The 15,257-nt window shown below is 43.2% G+C and overlaps 1 protein-coding gene across 1 annotated transcript; it reads left to right on the plus strand.

The window, feature by feature from the left end:
• Positions 1-5,919: 5,919 nt before the first annotated feature.
• On the plus strand, positions 5,920-13,872 carry BMP10 (bone morphogenetic protein 10). Its single transcript, XM_086323640.1, has 2 exons — positions 5,920-6,288; positions 11,736-13,872. Exons 1-2 carry the CDS (start codon positions 5,955-5,957, stop codon positions 12,674-12,676), a joined length of 1,275 nt encoding a protein of 424 aa, XP_086179766.1. The 5' UTR covers positions 5,920-5,954; the 3' UTR covers positions 12,677-13,872.
• The last annotated feature ends 1,385 nt before the right edge of the window (positions 13,873-15,257 follow it).

Raw genomic sequence — 15,257 nt, forward strand, 5'->3', positions numbered from 1 at the left:
ACTGTGTCTCAAGAAAACACATGCACATTTTAATAATGGTTTAAATAGTATTAAAATTATTACATATTATATTACTTATAATAATTTTACTAATTGTTATTTATTTTTAATGGCATTTATGTTTTTATGAAAGTACTGTAAGTAGTCTCAGGAAGAAGATATTTAAGAGTTTGATATCATTTTTCCTTGAGTGACTGTGACTATTTATTAGCCACTGTGGGGAAAGTAAAGCTCTAGGCACTTGTGATATAGCATGGAACATAACTAGGATTCCTGCCATTCCTGGAACACATATTCTAGCTAGGGGGTGAGGAGCAGATGGCAAAGAGAGACAGACTGACAGACTGAAAACAATGAGTATACTATATAAGAAAATCGTGTTATATCTTATGTTGAGAGGTGATAAGTGACCACTGGAGAAGGGTTGGTAAGTTCTGGATTGCTGAATGAGCTGCCATTTTGAATAGTGGTCAGGGTAGGCTTCATGGAGGAGGTTGCTTCTTAGCAGAGACTTGAATGGGGTGAGAGAAGGACCATGTGGATTACTGCGGAAAGCTTGTTTCAGGTGGAGGGAACAAAGGCCCTAAAATGGGAACAGGCATGGGGTGTTTAGGAATAACCACTGGCCCTAGAGTGGGGTTAGCAAGTAACAGTGACGTCAGAGCAGCAGTGGAGGGTCATGAGGACTTTTGTAAGACTTTGTCTTTTTGTCTGAGTGAGGAAAGGAGTGATGGTACAATATCATAGCAGGATCTGGTTATCATAGTGAGAACAGATGGTTAGGAGTTGAGGGCAGAAGCAACTGGTAGCCTGCTACCATAATCCAGACAAGAGGCAGTGTGGCATAGACAGTCTTCAAGTATTCCTGAGACTGGTGGTCTTCTATGAAGAAAAAAATGTGATTTAAGTACTCTGCATTTTTCTTGGACCTACATTCCAGGTAAGTGAATATATGAACAACTGCTCTCAGTCTTGGAATATGTTGGCAGTTGTATTTGAATCTAAATATCCAATGTCTTTACACTTTAATAAAATTGTAAGTTTTCCTTTGCTACTTTAAAAATCCTCTTGCAAGGTTATGGAAATTCTACCCAACGGAATTATGCAATTATTATAATGAATGGTTATAAACACTATATGCCAACGTGAAAAACACTTAAGATGAAGCAGTCAGTGAAAAATAAAAACAAGAGGAAAGTTGTGTATTTGCACAGTGTGACTATTAAAAAAAAATCTATGACTTTCTAATTGGTCCAGCCCATTTCCTTTTGGGTTTATCATACAGCTCCCCCTTGCTTGGGTTCCTATAGCCATCTTGACCTTCTCATTGATGCTTAAGCCTCCCAAGCATCCTGTTTCTTCAGAGCCTTTGCATGAGCTGTTCCCTCTGCATGCAGTCCCCTTGTGTGTGCTCCATGGGCTCCCTGGACCCATCCGACTGACTCCCTCACCTCCACCAGTAAGGCCTTAACAGTGAAACAGCAGTCCCCTTCCCCCTTGGCTCTTCTTCATATCATTTTGCTTCCGTTTGGTTTTGCCATTGTACTTATCACCACCCAACAGGTACTTTGCTTGATTTGTGTATTTGTCTCTCTCCCTCCAACTGAAAAGTAAGCTCCACAAGGTCAGGGGTTTGGCATGTTTCCTTCAGGTTTTGTTTTTGAACCATACCTGGCACATAGTAGGTACATGCAAGAAATTGTTGAATGGAAGACTATTACAAAGCCTTGAATTTTTTTTAATTGCTAACAATTATTGACGATGATTCACATTCTAGGCCTCATTGGAGAGTGAAGGGATCAGGTGGAAGTTTATTGAAGGACGGACCTAAGACCCTACATCGGAAATACCCTACATCGAAAAGTTGAGTTGAGGCACTGGCTCCTGTGTGTTAGGGCATGAGAAGCACTTGGCACACTGCTAACCTTGGGTCAGCAGCCACCTAAATGTTGAGGGGTCAGTAGAGGCAAGGGTAAACATCTCCTACTGAGAAGGTGGACTGTGGCCTGTGGAGTTAATGAGAAATACCACTGCCAAGGCAACTTCTAATCCTAGAAGGAAGTCCTGGGCAGACCATATCAAAAGAAAAAAACCCACCCTGGGAACAGCAGCACCCAATCCCCCCTCAGTGGATTCCTACATCTGGTACAGTAGGCACCATCTGGGAGGGAGAAAAAAAGGCAGCTGGAGAGCAGATTTAGTAGTAGCTTGGAAGTGAACAGAGCAAGCTGTCATCCTTATGTTGACCTTCCAAGTTTTAACAGCATGAAATTTTCAGAGCTCTGGCTGAGGAATTTCCAGCAGAACTTAGATTTACCTGTTATACATGGTATAGCAGTACTATGTCGTGCTAAAATTTATCATCATGTTCCCATACCGCTTGGTAGGTAGCTGCTGCCCAAGTTCCTTCCTCAGCATTACACCCCAATCTCCCCAGGATTAAGTTCCCCAGAGCTTAAGAGGTGAAGCTTGGGCCCCTGGGATCCTGCTAGTATCTCTTTTAATTGGCTGGGACCTGTTATATATGTATCTTTCTAAGCAATTTTATTATATACCTTCAAAGTAATGGAAGAGACCATGTCTACAAATGTGAAATAAGTCAGAAAGAAAAAAACAAATATTATATATTAACACATACAAGGAATCTAGAAAAATGGTACAGATAGACCTATTTGCAAAGCAGAAATAGAGACACAGACATAGGGAACAAATATATGGACACTAAGTGGGGAAAGAGGTGGGGTGGGATGAATTGGGGTATTGGGGCTAACACATATACACTATTATGTTTAAAATAGCTACCCGATGAGAACCTACTGCACGGCACGGCGAGCTCTACTCAGTGCTCTATGGTGACCGGAGAAGGGAAGGAAATCCAAAAAAGAGGGGATATGTGTATATGTATGGCTGAATCATTTTGCTGTGCAGCAAAAAGTAACACAGAATTGTAAAGCAACTACACTGCAATAAAAAAAAAAAAAAGGAATGTGGAGATATTTGGACTTTTCAGAGTCATTAGAGAGTCACCAGGAAAAGCCCGAGATAACTGTGGTAATAAAGAGACGCTGTAGCTAAAATGTAAGATGCCTAGAAGAGGGAGGAAGTTGTGTATGCTTCTTTTATGCCTGAAGTCCGATCTTCTGCCTTATTTACCCAGCACAGGTGAGAAGCCTAAGGACCATGCATTCCAAGAAGTCATAGGCATTGAGACGTGGTTGTAGACACTTTCCTATTCTATCTTTGTGTGCGTTAGTTTCTCAGTAATGTCTGACTCTTTTGCGATCCCACAGACTGTAGCCCATCAGGCTCCTCTGTCCACGGGGATTCTCCAAGCAAGAAAACTGGAGCCATTCCCTTCTCTAGGGGATCTTCGCGACCCAGGGATCAAATCCAGGTCTCCTGCATCACAAGCAGATTCTTTACCATCTGAGCCACCAGACAAAGGCTCACTTCTATCTTTAAATCAACCCAAAAGTTAGACATTTGTGATGGGGAAATGGGTCCAAATATTTAACCCCACTGATACTCTAGCACAGAGTACAGGGAAGCCAGTGAAATCTCAGCTGCACACCTTAGCCCTGAGAATGTTCAGAACCAGAATTCTGCAAGACAGGATGCCTCTCTCTCCTCCTGACATCTGAAACCAGCGCACCCGGGTTATAAGTACCACCACTTACTTGGCTGTCCTGTGGCAGTTAGACGCACATGCCTGCCATTCAGAGTTTTGGAGTGTGTGCTGACATTTGTGTGTGTGTGTGAAGATAAACGGGCGCTGGTTTCAATGCAAAGTGTCATATAGGGGCCCTGCTGGTATGCTGTCAGGAGCCTGACAGTAAAGCCCAAGGGATGGAGTATGGCCCTTGGACTCACTCACTTGTGGACCTGTTCAGGTTGCAATCTATTTTCAGTCTACGATTGTCTTTTTAATAGAGGGGCAGAATCTTTTATTGAAATAGAGCATTGAATCAAATCCACAACTATTAACTGCTACTGCTACTGCTAAGTCACTTCAGTCATGTCCGACTCTGTGCGACCCCATAGACAGCAGCCCACCAGGCTCCCCCGTCCCTGGGATTCTCCAGGCAAGAACACTGGAATGGGTTGCCATTTCCTCCTCCAATGCATGAAAGGGAAAAGTGACAGTGAAGTTGCTCAGTTGTGTCCGACTCTTTGCGACCCCATGGACTGCAGCCCACCAGGCTCCTCCGTCCATGGGATTCTCCAGGCAAGAGCACTGGAGTGGGGTGCCATTGCCTTCTCTGACTATTAAAGAGATGACCAATTTTGTGGAGGGATTTTTTTATCCCCTCAAAATACAAATCTTTTCTCTGATTCTTATAAAAATTTTGTTATAAATAATAAAATTTTGTTATAAACAATAAAAAAATTGTTATAAAAATTTGCATTTTTAAGAGGGGGAAGAATTAGAAGATGACAATAAACCATAGCGAACCTAGAGGAAAAAAGGAGAGATGCTGTAGTTATCTTATTGGGGGAAATGTAGGAAAATGTAACTCAGAAACTAAGACTATTTGAGGGCATCAAATACATAGATGCAGACCCCTGAACCAAGGCGTGCCCTGAGCAGGTCAGAGAGACATCAACCCCAATACTTCAGCAGAAAAAGCAACCCTGGCGTGTTGTCTGCAGAAATACCCTGATGGCTGCATGCTGCTCCTGCCACTAATTAGGGTTGAAAACTGGGATGACTTTGACTTGTCTTTCCCTACAGCAGACACACAGTCAATTCCACCATTGTTTTCCAGACCAAGGCATTTGGCACTTTTCACCTGTTTGCAAGCTTTTACTTGAACCATTTGATGGTCCTTTGATTTAACCATAAAGGCAGAGATTGTGGTCTTCTTAGTAACTCATCACACAGGTGAAGGACCTGAGCACCACACCCAGCTGCAAACTGTCACCTGCCTTCTCCTGACTGTGGACTCCTTGGGGACAGGCTGGCCTGGCCTGGCTAAACTGCCTCTGCCCAGACTAGGGGAAACCTGGTTAAATGGTCTGATTATTTTCTTGCTTCATAAGAGTCAGGCTGCCTGGATTCAAATCCTGGCTCTATCACTTTGTAGCTCTGTGAGTTCTGGCAACTTCTCGAACCTTAGTGACCCGTATAGGCCACGGGGATAATAGTAGGGTTATTATAGGAAGCACATTCGGTGATACATGCAAAGCACTTAGTACAATGCCTCTTCGTAGGAAAGCACCTAATAAATTTTAGTTGCTGTCATAATGAAGCACTTGCCCTATTTTCCCAAAGCCATTTTAGCCAGATCAAATCTGTACGAAAAAGGCTATTGCCCGTGAAGTTTATACTTTCCCGTTTCTAATAATGTCAGCTTCCAACGATTTATGTAAGATCATTCATATGTATTAACTCAACTTGGAAATGTTGGCTATTTTGTCTTTCTTCAGAAAAGCTTATGTGAGGATGAAACCCCATCACTTGCATTAATACGTATCACCATTGATGTGTATCCTGTAGATTCCTAATGTCTATTTTATGCATGTGTGAAACCAAACCATGTAAAAGCAGAATTTAGGCGTTCCTGCCAAAAGGAAGTGAATTAAAAGGAGAAACAGAGCCTTTGCGAGGAGAAAATTGTCCTATCTCTCAGCCAGTGTCAGAATGTGGAAATGTTTACAAAATGCTCATTAAAAGAAAAAAGGATTGCAAGATAGAAACAAAATCTGGTGTGCAGTTTACACTAGGGAGATAAGAAAGGCTAGGCCCCTATGGGGGATTTGTTATCCAATTACTGCAACCTGATTTTTTGGTTGGGGGGGAGAGGAAGAGTGGTAAAGGGGAGGGAGAGAGAGGGGAAGTTTCCAAACTTGTCTCCAGTGACACGAGACATTTATGCTCCGCGAGATAAAACTGCCACTTAGAGCCCCAGGAGCGCTAAACCTTCCTGGGTTGGCCTGGGGGCTGGAGCAGAGTCATGGGTTCCGTGGTCCTGCAGCTGTGCACTCTCTCCTGCCTGCTGGTTCACTCGGTTTCTGGCAACCCTATCATGAGTCTGGAGCAGTCGCCCCTGGAAGAAGACATGCCCCTCTTCGATGATGTCTTCTCAGAGCAAGATGGTGTAGACTTCAACACACTGCTACAGAGCATGAAGAATGAGTTTCTCAAGACATTGAACCTGTCTGACATCCCCATGCAGGACTCAGCCAAGGTTGACCCACCAGAGTACATGCTGGAGCTCTACAATAAATTCGCAACAGATCGCACCTCCATGCCATCGGCCAACATCATCAGGAGTTTCAAGAATGAAGGTAAGTGGAGATTTTACTGATTAAATTTGGCTTCGAGTCTTCAGAAGTGGTGGGTAAATTTACAATGAGTGGAAATAATACAGCTAAGAGTGAAGACATCTATATAGGGGTATGTGTACATAGATGTTCCAAAGCAATGCACATTTTGGTCTATACTATTTTTATGGTCATTTTCCAGATAGTACTAAAAGGTATTAAAGAATAGCTTTTTAATCCAGTGCCATAAAGTGTCTACCATTTCACTATCATAATTGGCTCTTTGAAAAATTTCAATTTTGACAGCAGGTTAAAAAAAAATATTAATGTTGGTCTACCACTACACCTTTGTCATTTTCCAGATAGGCCTCAGTCCCATTTGGCTTTTAATTGACTCCAGGTTTGTGAACTTCTACTTCAAATGAAAAGGTTGAAGAAAAGACAAAATACAGAGTTGTGATTTGTGTTTCACTCAAACTTTGAGTTTTCATTTTGTGACTTGATGTAAAAAATATTCAAACAGGATGGAAACTTACATTTTAGAGATTCTTCCTAAATTTTTGTTTTGTTTGATGTGACATGTAGATCCTTGAGGGCTCAGTGGTAAAGAATCTGCCTGTAATGTAGGCGATGTGGGTTCAGTCCCTGGGTGGGAAAGATGCCCTGGAGGAGGGCACAGGAACCCACTCCAGTATTCTTATCTGGAGAATCTCATGGACAGAGGAGCCTGGCGGGCTGCAGTCCCTAGTGTTGCAAAGAGTCTGACACGACTGAAGCAACTGAGCATGCATGCGTGTATATCCTCGAAGCACTGGTTATAGTTTCCAGGAAGTGTGCCTGCCCAATTAATGATTCAGCTTATTCTATGTCTTTATGAAGAACAATGCACAAACTTTAAATTTCATGGGAAAAGTGTGTTTTCTCCCTCTAGATCTTTATTCAGTACTAAATCTAATGACCTAGAAAGTTAATCCTTTGTTTAATATGGTGCAAGTAATCAAAAAAAAATTTTTTTTTCTAGAATCTATGCTAAAAGCTGTGGGTCCAAAAAACCTAATTCTCTCATATTTACCAATTATTCTTTTATAGTCATTAACCAGGTACAAAAGACGGTTTAGGTAGATGTTGGCCAAATGTTCTTGAAAGCGAACAGGTAGTAGCTCAGAATTTGGATTTTTGAGACAGAGTTGACTTAAGAGATGTGGATATTTAGTTTAATTTCTCTGAATCCCAATTTTTCCTCATCTGTAAATTGAGAATAATATACCTACATAGCGGGCTTCCCAAATGGGGCTGCTGCTGCTGCTGCTGCTAAGTCACTTCAGTCGTGTCCGACTCTGTGCGACCCCATAGATGGCAGTCACCAGGCACTAGTAGTAAAGAACCCACCTGCCAATGCAGGAGACTTAAGAGACATGGGCTCAATCCCTGTGTCAGGAAGATCTCCTAGAGGAGGGCATGGCAATCCACTCCAGTATTCTTGCCTGGAGAACCCCATGGACAGAGGAGCTGGTGAGCTACAATCCACAGGGTTGCAAAGAGTCCGACACAACTGAAGTGACTTAGCAGACACGCATACATACATATAACACATTGAGCAATTTCACAAAGAGGTCATGAGTAAGAAAGTACACAACTGCTATGAAGTTCTGAATGTCAGTTATTGCTAATGAATTCCTCAAATTCTAGGCATTGGAGGAAGTATTGAATAGGTATTGCTCAGTCCTAGAGAAACTATTTGGTTTAAAATGTAGGTGACTGCCAGTTTCAAATATTTAGTAACATTGGAAATGAGACTTCATAACATTTAGTAACATAATGACAATGACAAGTTGACACTACAGATTCATTTTGGGTCAGTCTGGATTGAAAATAAACAACCTCCTTCCCTATGAAGACTTCCTAATGTTTCTGATTACTAATCCCTGGGCAGCTGGCTCAGAATGTGGGTGGGAAAGTGTTTGCATCCCTGGGGAAAAAAGTTTTTTCAGTTCTCACTTCTGTGGAGGATTTGGATGATCTAGGTCAGGAAGTGAAGTTTTCAGAGCTTCTTATTACTGAAGATCAGCGAGGGTGGGAACAAACCTCTCCATGAACGCCCCTGCTGCCCGCACTTCTGTCAGTCCTCGGGTGAAAATGCACAGCCCGAGGTCATGAACCCCGCACTGCGCTCACCCTGTTGGCGTTATTATCTTTCTTTGATTTTCTGCGTTTGCTCAGTGCAACTCCCTAAGAGGCAAAGACCAACAGAACAAAATAAAATTTCCTCTACATCTAACCAATCAGGGAAAAACAAGAGCTCCTTCCAAGGTGGAAAAACACAACTTTATTTCCTACCACTGCTTTGACCTCATCTTGGAGAAGTCAGTTCTCTGCATTGAGGCTTGATTTCTTCCAGAATCAGATGAACAGAAGAGAAATACAAGCATTATAGAATCATTGCAAGAGCTAGATAAAACAGTTTGCAAAACACCTGGCACAGGAAATTTGCTCAACAAACCCTAGTTCCCTTGCCTGAAATATAACACCATTATTATCACTATATTTGCACAAGCACAGTGAATGTATTTTTTTATACCAGCTCTATTGAAGCATAATTGACATACAATAAACTTCATATATTTAAAGTGTATAATTTAACAGGTTTTGACTTATGTAAACATCCATCAGGACCATCACCACCATCCAGATAGTGTGACCATACGCATCATCAGTGAAAGTTCCTTTGTGCTTCTCTGTAAACACTTCCTCCCACAACAGTGAGCTTTTATTGTGTGCATTTTTTAAATGGATGGAACACTAGTCTATTTCCTTATTTTGAGTTTTCTCATGTTTCCTGTCCAAGGGGAGTGAAGCTTCCTCCATTCCTATGGTAGGGTGGGGGGGAGGCGTCCAACTACCAAATTGCTCGATATATTAAGGACACATATCGTGCCCATAATCAGTTTGGTTTGATGCCCAGAATCATCAACTCATCAATATTTTTTAAAGTGCTATCTCCATCACAGTAGATTAGGGGCATAGAAGGGAATTTAAATTGTGGTATCTGAGTAGGATGTCAATCTGTTAATAGTCAGGAGGATCCACTTATAAAGACAACTGAGAAACAAGGACGTGAATGGCAAGGTCAAAGGAGAGATAGACAGAGTAAGCACTCAAGTTACCCAAGGGAGTGGACTTCCAGATAGGGAGGTGAGGAGAGGAGGGTCTCATAGGGAGGGGTCACAGCTAGATAGGTGGAGAAGAGGGAGTAGACCTTTCCAAGGGTCAGAAGAACATATCTGAAGGTGCAATAGACAGTAAAGCAAAGAAATGTTTGGGCAAGTAGTGAAGATATCAGTCTACTTTAAATAAGAGACTTTGTTTAAAAGATTTGTTTAATCTTTCAATGAATATTAATTGATAAATTGCAATATTCCATGCTGCTGGCGAAGAATGGGAGCTATGACTGGGTCAACAGATTAAGACCTGATTACAGTCCAGTTTTGACAGCCATGCTAGAAAGTCTAAATTCATTCCATTCACCTGTAGTTCTCACTGGTGGTGTATGAGAAGATTTGGGGTGGTGCCCAGAGGAAGCTGTAAATCATGCAAAATGATTATTTATTTTTGTTAATGTGGATTGAAAAAAAAATCCACGCAACTATCATCTCAAACCTCTCATTTCAAGAATAGAGCTGCTTGGGACAAGTCTAAAAGTTAGTAGGAAAACAATAAAATCAAATTAAATATTAAAAAATACAATCTGGCATAGGGACCTAACAGAAATCATGAACTGGATATACAAATGGGAAAAGGTTGCCAAAGATGATGGAGATCCCTTCAGATGGTGATTCTGAACATTTTTGGCATCATGGAACACTTTGATTGCAGACAGATGCCTTTAGGGATTCATCATAGACAGGTGCTAGCTGGGGCAAACTACTTCCCTGGTGGCTCAGATGGTAAAGAATCTGCCTGCAATGTGGGAGACTGGGGTTCGATTCCTGAATTGGGAAGATCCCCTGGAGAAGGAAATGGTAACCCACTCCAGTATTCTTGCCTGGAAAATCCCATGGACAGAGGAGCTTGGTGGGCTATAGTCCATGGGGTCGCAAAGAGTTGGACATGATTGAGCAACTAACACACACGTGTACAAGATTTGGACACCTATAAAATTCGCATATAGGGAGTCAACATGATAATATCTGGAGGTGTGCTTCTAAGACTAAGGGACCTTTAAAGTTTTATTTCATAACCATTCTGAATGTTTCCTATGTTCACAAAATCAAGGGCAAAATTAAGGCAACCAATTCACCCTCAAGGTTCATTTTCCCCCATCCTTCCTTACAAAGGACCACACACTCCAGATTCAACTGCAGTGACTCCCTTAGTGTTATGGCTATCTTGTTGAACTTGTTAGGCTTTGGTGTCTAGAGCAGGGGTCAGCAATTTTTTTTTTCCTGTAAAGGGCCAGATAAGTAAATATTTTAAGTTTTGTGGGCCATATGATCTCTGTTGAGACTATTTAACTCTGCCATTGTAGTGCAACAGTAGCCACAAACATAATGCAGAAATGAATAGTATAGTATAGTGAAAGTCGCTCAGTTGTGTCCGACTCTTTGCAACCCCATGGACTATATAGTCCATGGAATTCTCCAGGCCAGACTACTAGAGTGGGTAGCCTTTTCCTTCTCCAGGGAATCTGGAATCTTCCCAATCCAGGGATCGAACTCAGGTCTCCTGCATTGCAGGTGGATTCTTTATCAACTATCTATCAGGGTGAACTTTATTTCCAAAAACAGGTGGGCCAGGACTCCCCTTGTGGTCCAGTGGTTAAGAATCCACCCTCCAATGCAGGAGGTAGGGGTTCAGTCCCTGGTCAGGGAACTAAGATCCCATATGCCTAAGCCAAGTTTAAAAAACAGATGACAGGGCCAATTTGGTCCATGAGCTAGGTTTACAAACCCCTGGTCTAAATGGATGTTTTTCTGGAAGGCCCTGACTATGTGAAGGACTCCATCCATAAGTACAAATATGAAAAGCCATGACAACCTCATCTCTGACAAGTTTCAAGCAAAGAACGACCACACACAGCTCATTTGATAACTCCTCACTGGTTAGAAAAGTTTTGCCTGCACAATCTCCAAGGACCCTCCCAGTTTTTTAATTCTGTGACTGATAAGCTATGGGGGCCCTCCCAGTTGTGTAATTCTGTGACTCATAAGCTATGGGAACCAGGCTGGGTGTATCTTCTTTCATTCATTAGGGGGCCAGTTTCCATTTTAGTCTTGGCAGCTTAAGGTGGTCTAGCAGTCAATGCTTGACCTTCGGTACTTCCTCTTAGAGAATGCCAACACTGTGTTTGTTTTCACTGATTTCCTTCATTCTCTCTGTGTGGAGAGAATGGACAGGCACTCTTATTGCATAAATAAGCATCTGTTTTCCTCTGCTACATGCTGCAAATCTGATTTCTTTTTTGTTTTTTCCAGATCTGTTTTCCCAACCAGCCAGTTTTAATGGACTCCGAAAATACCCTCTCCTCTTCAACGTATCCATCCCTCACCATGAAGACATCATCATGGCTGAGCTCAGGTTGTACACCCTGGTGCAAAGAGACCGCCTTATATATGAAGGAGTGGACCGAAAAATCACCATTTTTGAAGTACTTGAGAGCAAAGAGGACCATGAAGGGGAAAGAAACATGCTGGTCTTGGTGTCAGGGGAGATCTACGGAACCAACAGTGAGTGGGAGACTTTTGATGTCACTGATGCCATCAGGCATTGGCAAAAGTCAGGCTCATCCACCCACCAGCTGGAGGTCCACATTGAGAGCAAACACGAAACGGAGGACACACTTGGCAGGGGACAGCTGGAAATAGACACTAGTGCCCGGAATAAGCACGATCCTTTGCTTGTCGTGTTTTCTGATGACCAAAGCAGTGAGAAGGAGCGGAAAGAGGAACTGGATGAAATGATCGCCCACGAGCAATTCCCAGAGATGGACAACCTGGATTTGGACGGTTATTCCAACGGACCTGGGGAAGAGGCTTTGCTGCAGATGAGGTCGAATATCATCTATGACTCCACTGCCCGCATCAGAAGGAATGCAAAAGGAAACTACTGCAAGAGGACCCCGCTCTACATCGACTTCAAGGAGATTGGCTGGGACTCTTGGATCATCGCTCCACCTGGATATGAAGCCTATGAATGTCGTGGTGTTTGCAACTACCCCCTGGCAGAGCATCTCACCCCTACAAAGCATGCGATTATCCAGGCCTTGGTCCACCTCAAGAATTCCCAGAAGGCTTCCAAAGCCTGCTGTGTGCCCACCAAGCTCGAGCCCATCTCCATCCTCTATTTAGATAAGGGCGTCGTCACCTACAAGTTTAAATATGAGGGCATGGCTGTCTCTGAATGTGGCTGTAGATAGGAGAGGAATCCTGTGGCTTATTTAATAACTGTAAATGTGTATATTTTGTGTTCCTATTTAATGAGATTATTTAATAAGGGTGTACAGATCATAGAGGCTTGCTGCCTTAGGGAATTTGACAGGTCGGTTTGTTGTAGGAAATCCATGTTTTACTCTACAGTCGAGTCCCTTCCAATCTATTTTTCTTTGGACTTACTATGTCCTGGCAATGCCATCTCTAACAGCAAGGGGCAAGCCCACACTACTTGCCTTCTATGTCAATTCAAAAGGAACACCGCTAAGCAGAAATACAGTGTCAGGAGAGGTAGATATTTGTGTATGTATATGTGTACATAGATAAGCTTATCAACCCTTTTGGGTCTATAGGAGCAGATTCTACTCACATGCACCATCAAATGTGTATATCTTAAAAGCCAGTGGGAAGGTCTCAGTCACCTCTTCTCTGAGTAGGATTTACATCAAGATAAATTGCACCAGGAATTTAACATCCTAGAGCTATTATATCTCTTCAATACTCTTGGAACTCTAGATGCAGCTTTGGTGAGTTGAATTTCTGTCATTACTCAGAGCAGCAAGGCCTGGTAAAGAGGCTGTACATTTGAGGGGAGGGCTTGTTTGATACAGAAACCAAAGGCCTTCAAAGGGCAGTGGCCTTAAGGGACAATAGCAAGGAAGGAGCCCATGGGAGACTAGTGTGCTTTCGAAGGTGGTGCCTTGTCAAGAAAGGAAAGCAGGGGACTTCGTCTGTTCCTGAGGTGATAGAAGATTCAAGGCCTTGTGTGTTGGACTTTATGGCTACAGAGGGTGTGGGAGGTGGGAGAGGCTCCTAGGGGAGGAGGGGCAAAGAATAGAGATGTCCCAGGACTGTTTGTAACAGTATGCTGCTGCAAAGTCACTTCAGTCGTGTCCGACTCTGTGCGACCCCAAGACGACAGCCCACCAGGCTCCCCCGTCCCTGGGATTCTCCAGGCAAGAACACCGGAGTGGGTTGCCATTTCCTTCTCCAATGCATGAAAGTGAAAAGTGAAAGTGAAGTCTCTCAGTCGTGTCCGACCCTCAGTGACCCCAAGGATTGCAGTCTACCAGGCTCCTCCGTCCACGGGATTTTCCAGGCAGGAATAATAAGCAGGTCTAATTGGATAGTTAAATATTTTGGACAAAATAAAATTATCAAAGACCAAGAGAAGGAAATATCAGAAGGGATCTATTTGTTGGACTCTTCGCTTTTACTCTTTTCTTCACATTTTCTTCTTGGCCTCTGAACTCCCGCTCTTGCTTTTTCCCGCCTTTTCACTTCCGTCTCTCCCTCTGCCCAGCCCCTTGTGTCCTTCTTCCATTCCTGTGTCCCCTGTCTTCACTGGCCTTCATTGCCCCTGCTGTGAGCTGAAAGAGGACGCCTAAAAAGCATTTGCTCTTAGGATAGGAGTTAGTGCCTTATGCCGAGGTTTCCCCCTGGTATTTTAGTTGAATTGCTAATATATAAGATTTTTGTTCATGAAGAATACTAAAGTGTAAGAAAAAGAGAACCAGAGTCAAAATGAACACACTTAAACAAATGAGGTAGTAAACAGACACACAACCAAATGACTCGAAAGCCAAGCTGGAATTTAGAAATCAGCTATGGTAGAAACCCGGGGCCTTCCCTTCCTTCTCCCGCTGCAGTCTTTCCGTTTTGCCAGGATGAAGGGGCTGGGAAGTTGTTTCTGATGGGAATGGTCTGGGAGGTCTGCCCAGTAGTTGGCCAGTTGGAAGGATACTTGGGACTCTGACTTTGGTTCCAGCTCCTCGTGCAGGACCACAGGTGCTGTGCAGGCAGAACCATGACAGAATTGTTCCGACACCTCCAGGCAGACGACAGGGATGGTCCAAACTAGAACTGGAAATGTGGTTACCCCACCTTCACCCAACTCAATACTTCTTTAAGAAGTTTTGCACTTTTTTTTTTAAACCCTGGGAAGCCATCAGCCTTCCTTTGACAAAACCCTGGGTTCATAAAACTCATCTTGCACTAGAAAATGGAGGCAAGGGAAGCTATTTTGAAGGACATTTTGCCGAATTTGGATCTCAGCTCTGCACATCCATTGTCTGCTGGTGTCCAGAGGGTGAGTCCTGGAGAATTTATTGGCCCTGGAAAAATGGAGTTTTGGCCATCAATGGGTATATGGTGACTGACAATTTGAGACAGCTAGGCAACTCAGAATTATTCAATGACGAATGCCTTCTACCTAAAATGGTGTGCTTGTGTGTGTGTGTGTGTGTGTGTGTGTGTGTATGTGTGTAACTGGCTTTATATAGCCAAGCTTAGTACCCTTTGTCGGAGAAGGCAATGGCACCCACTCCAGTACTCTTGCCTGGAAAATCCCATGGATGGAAGAGCCTGGTGGCTGAAGTCCATGGGGTCGCTGAGGGTCGGACACGACTGAGCGACTTCACTTTCACTTTTCACTTTCATGCATTGGAGAAGGAAATGGCAACCCACTCCGGTGTTCTTGCCTGGAGAATCCCAGGGACGGGGGAGCCTGGTGGGCTGCCGTCTATGGGGTCGCACAGAGTCGGACACGACTGAAGTGACTTAGCAGCA

This window comes from Bos grunniens, chromosome 11 (assembly GCF_055505025.1).
Source record: "Bos grunniens cultivar Pamir isolate PY7600 chromosome 11, Bosgru_T2T1.0, whole genome shotgun sequence".
In the NCBI taxonomy this organism is placed as follows: domain Eukaryota; kingdom Metazoa; phylum Chordata; class Mammalia; order Artiodactyla; family Bovidae; genus Bos; species Bos grunniens.

Bases quoted from the DNA above. Each gene is read 5' to 3' on its own strand.
- BMP10 (XM_086323640.1), top strand. From the start codon at position 5,955: ATGGGTTCCGTGGTCCTGCAGCTGTGCACTCTCTCCTGCCTGCTGGTT. The intron at 6,289-11,735 runs GTAAGTGGAGAT...TGTTTTTTCCAG, and splicing joins CAGGAGTTTCAAGAATGAAG to ATCTGTTTTCCCAACCAGCC.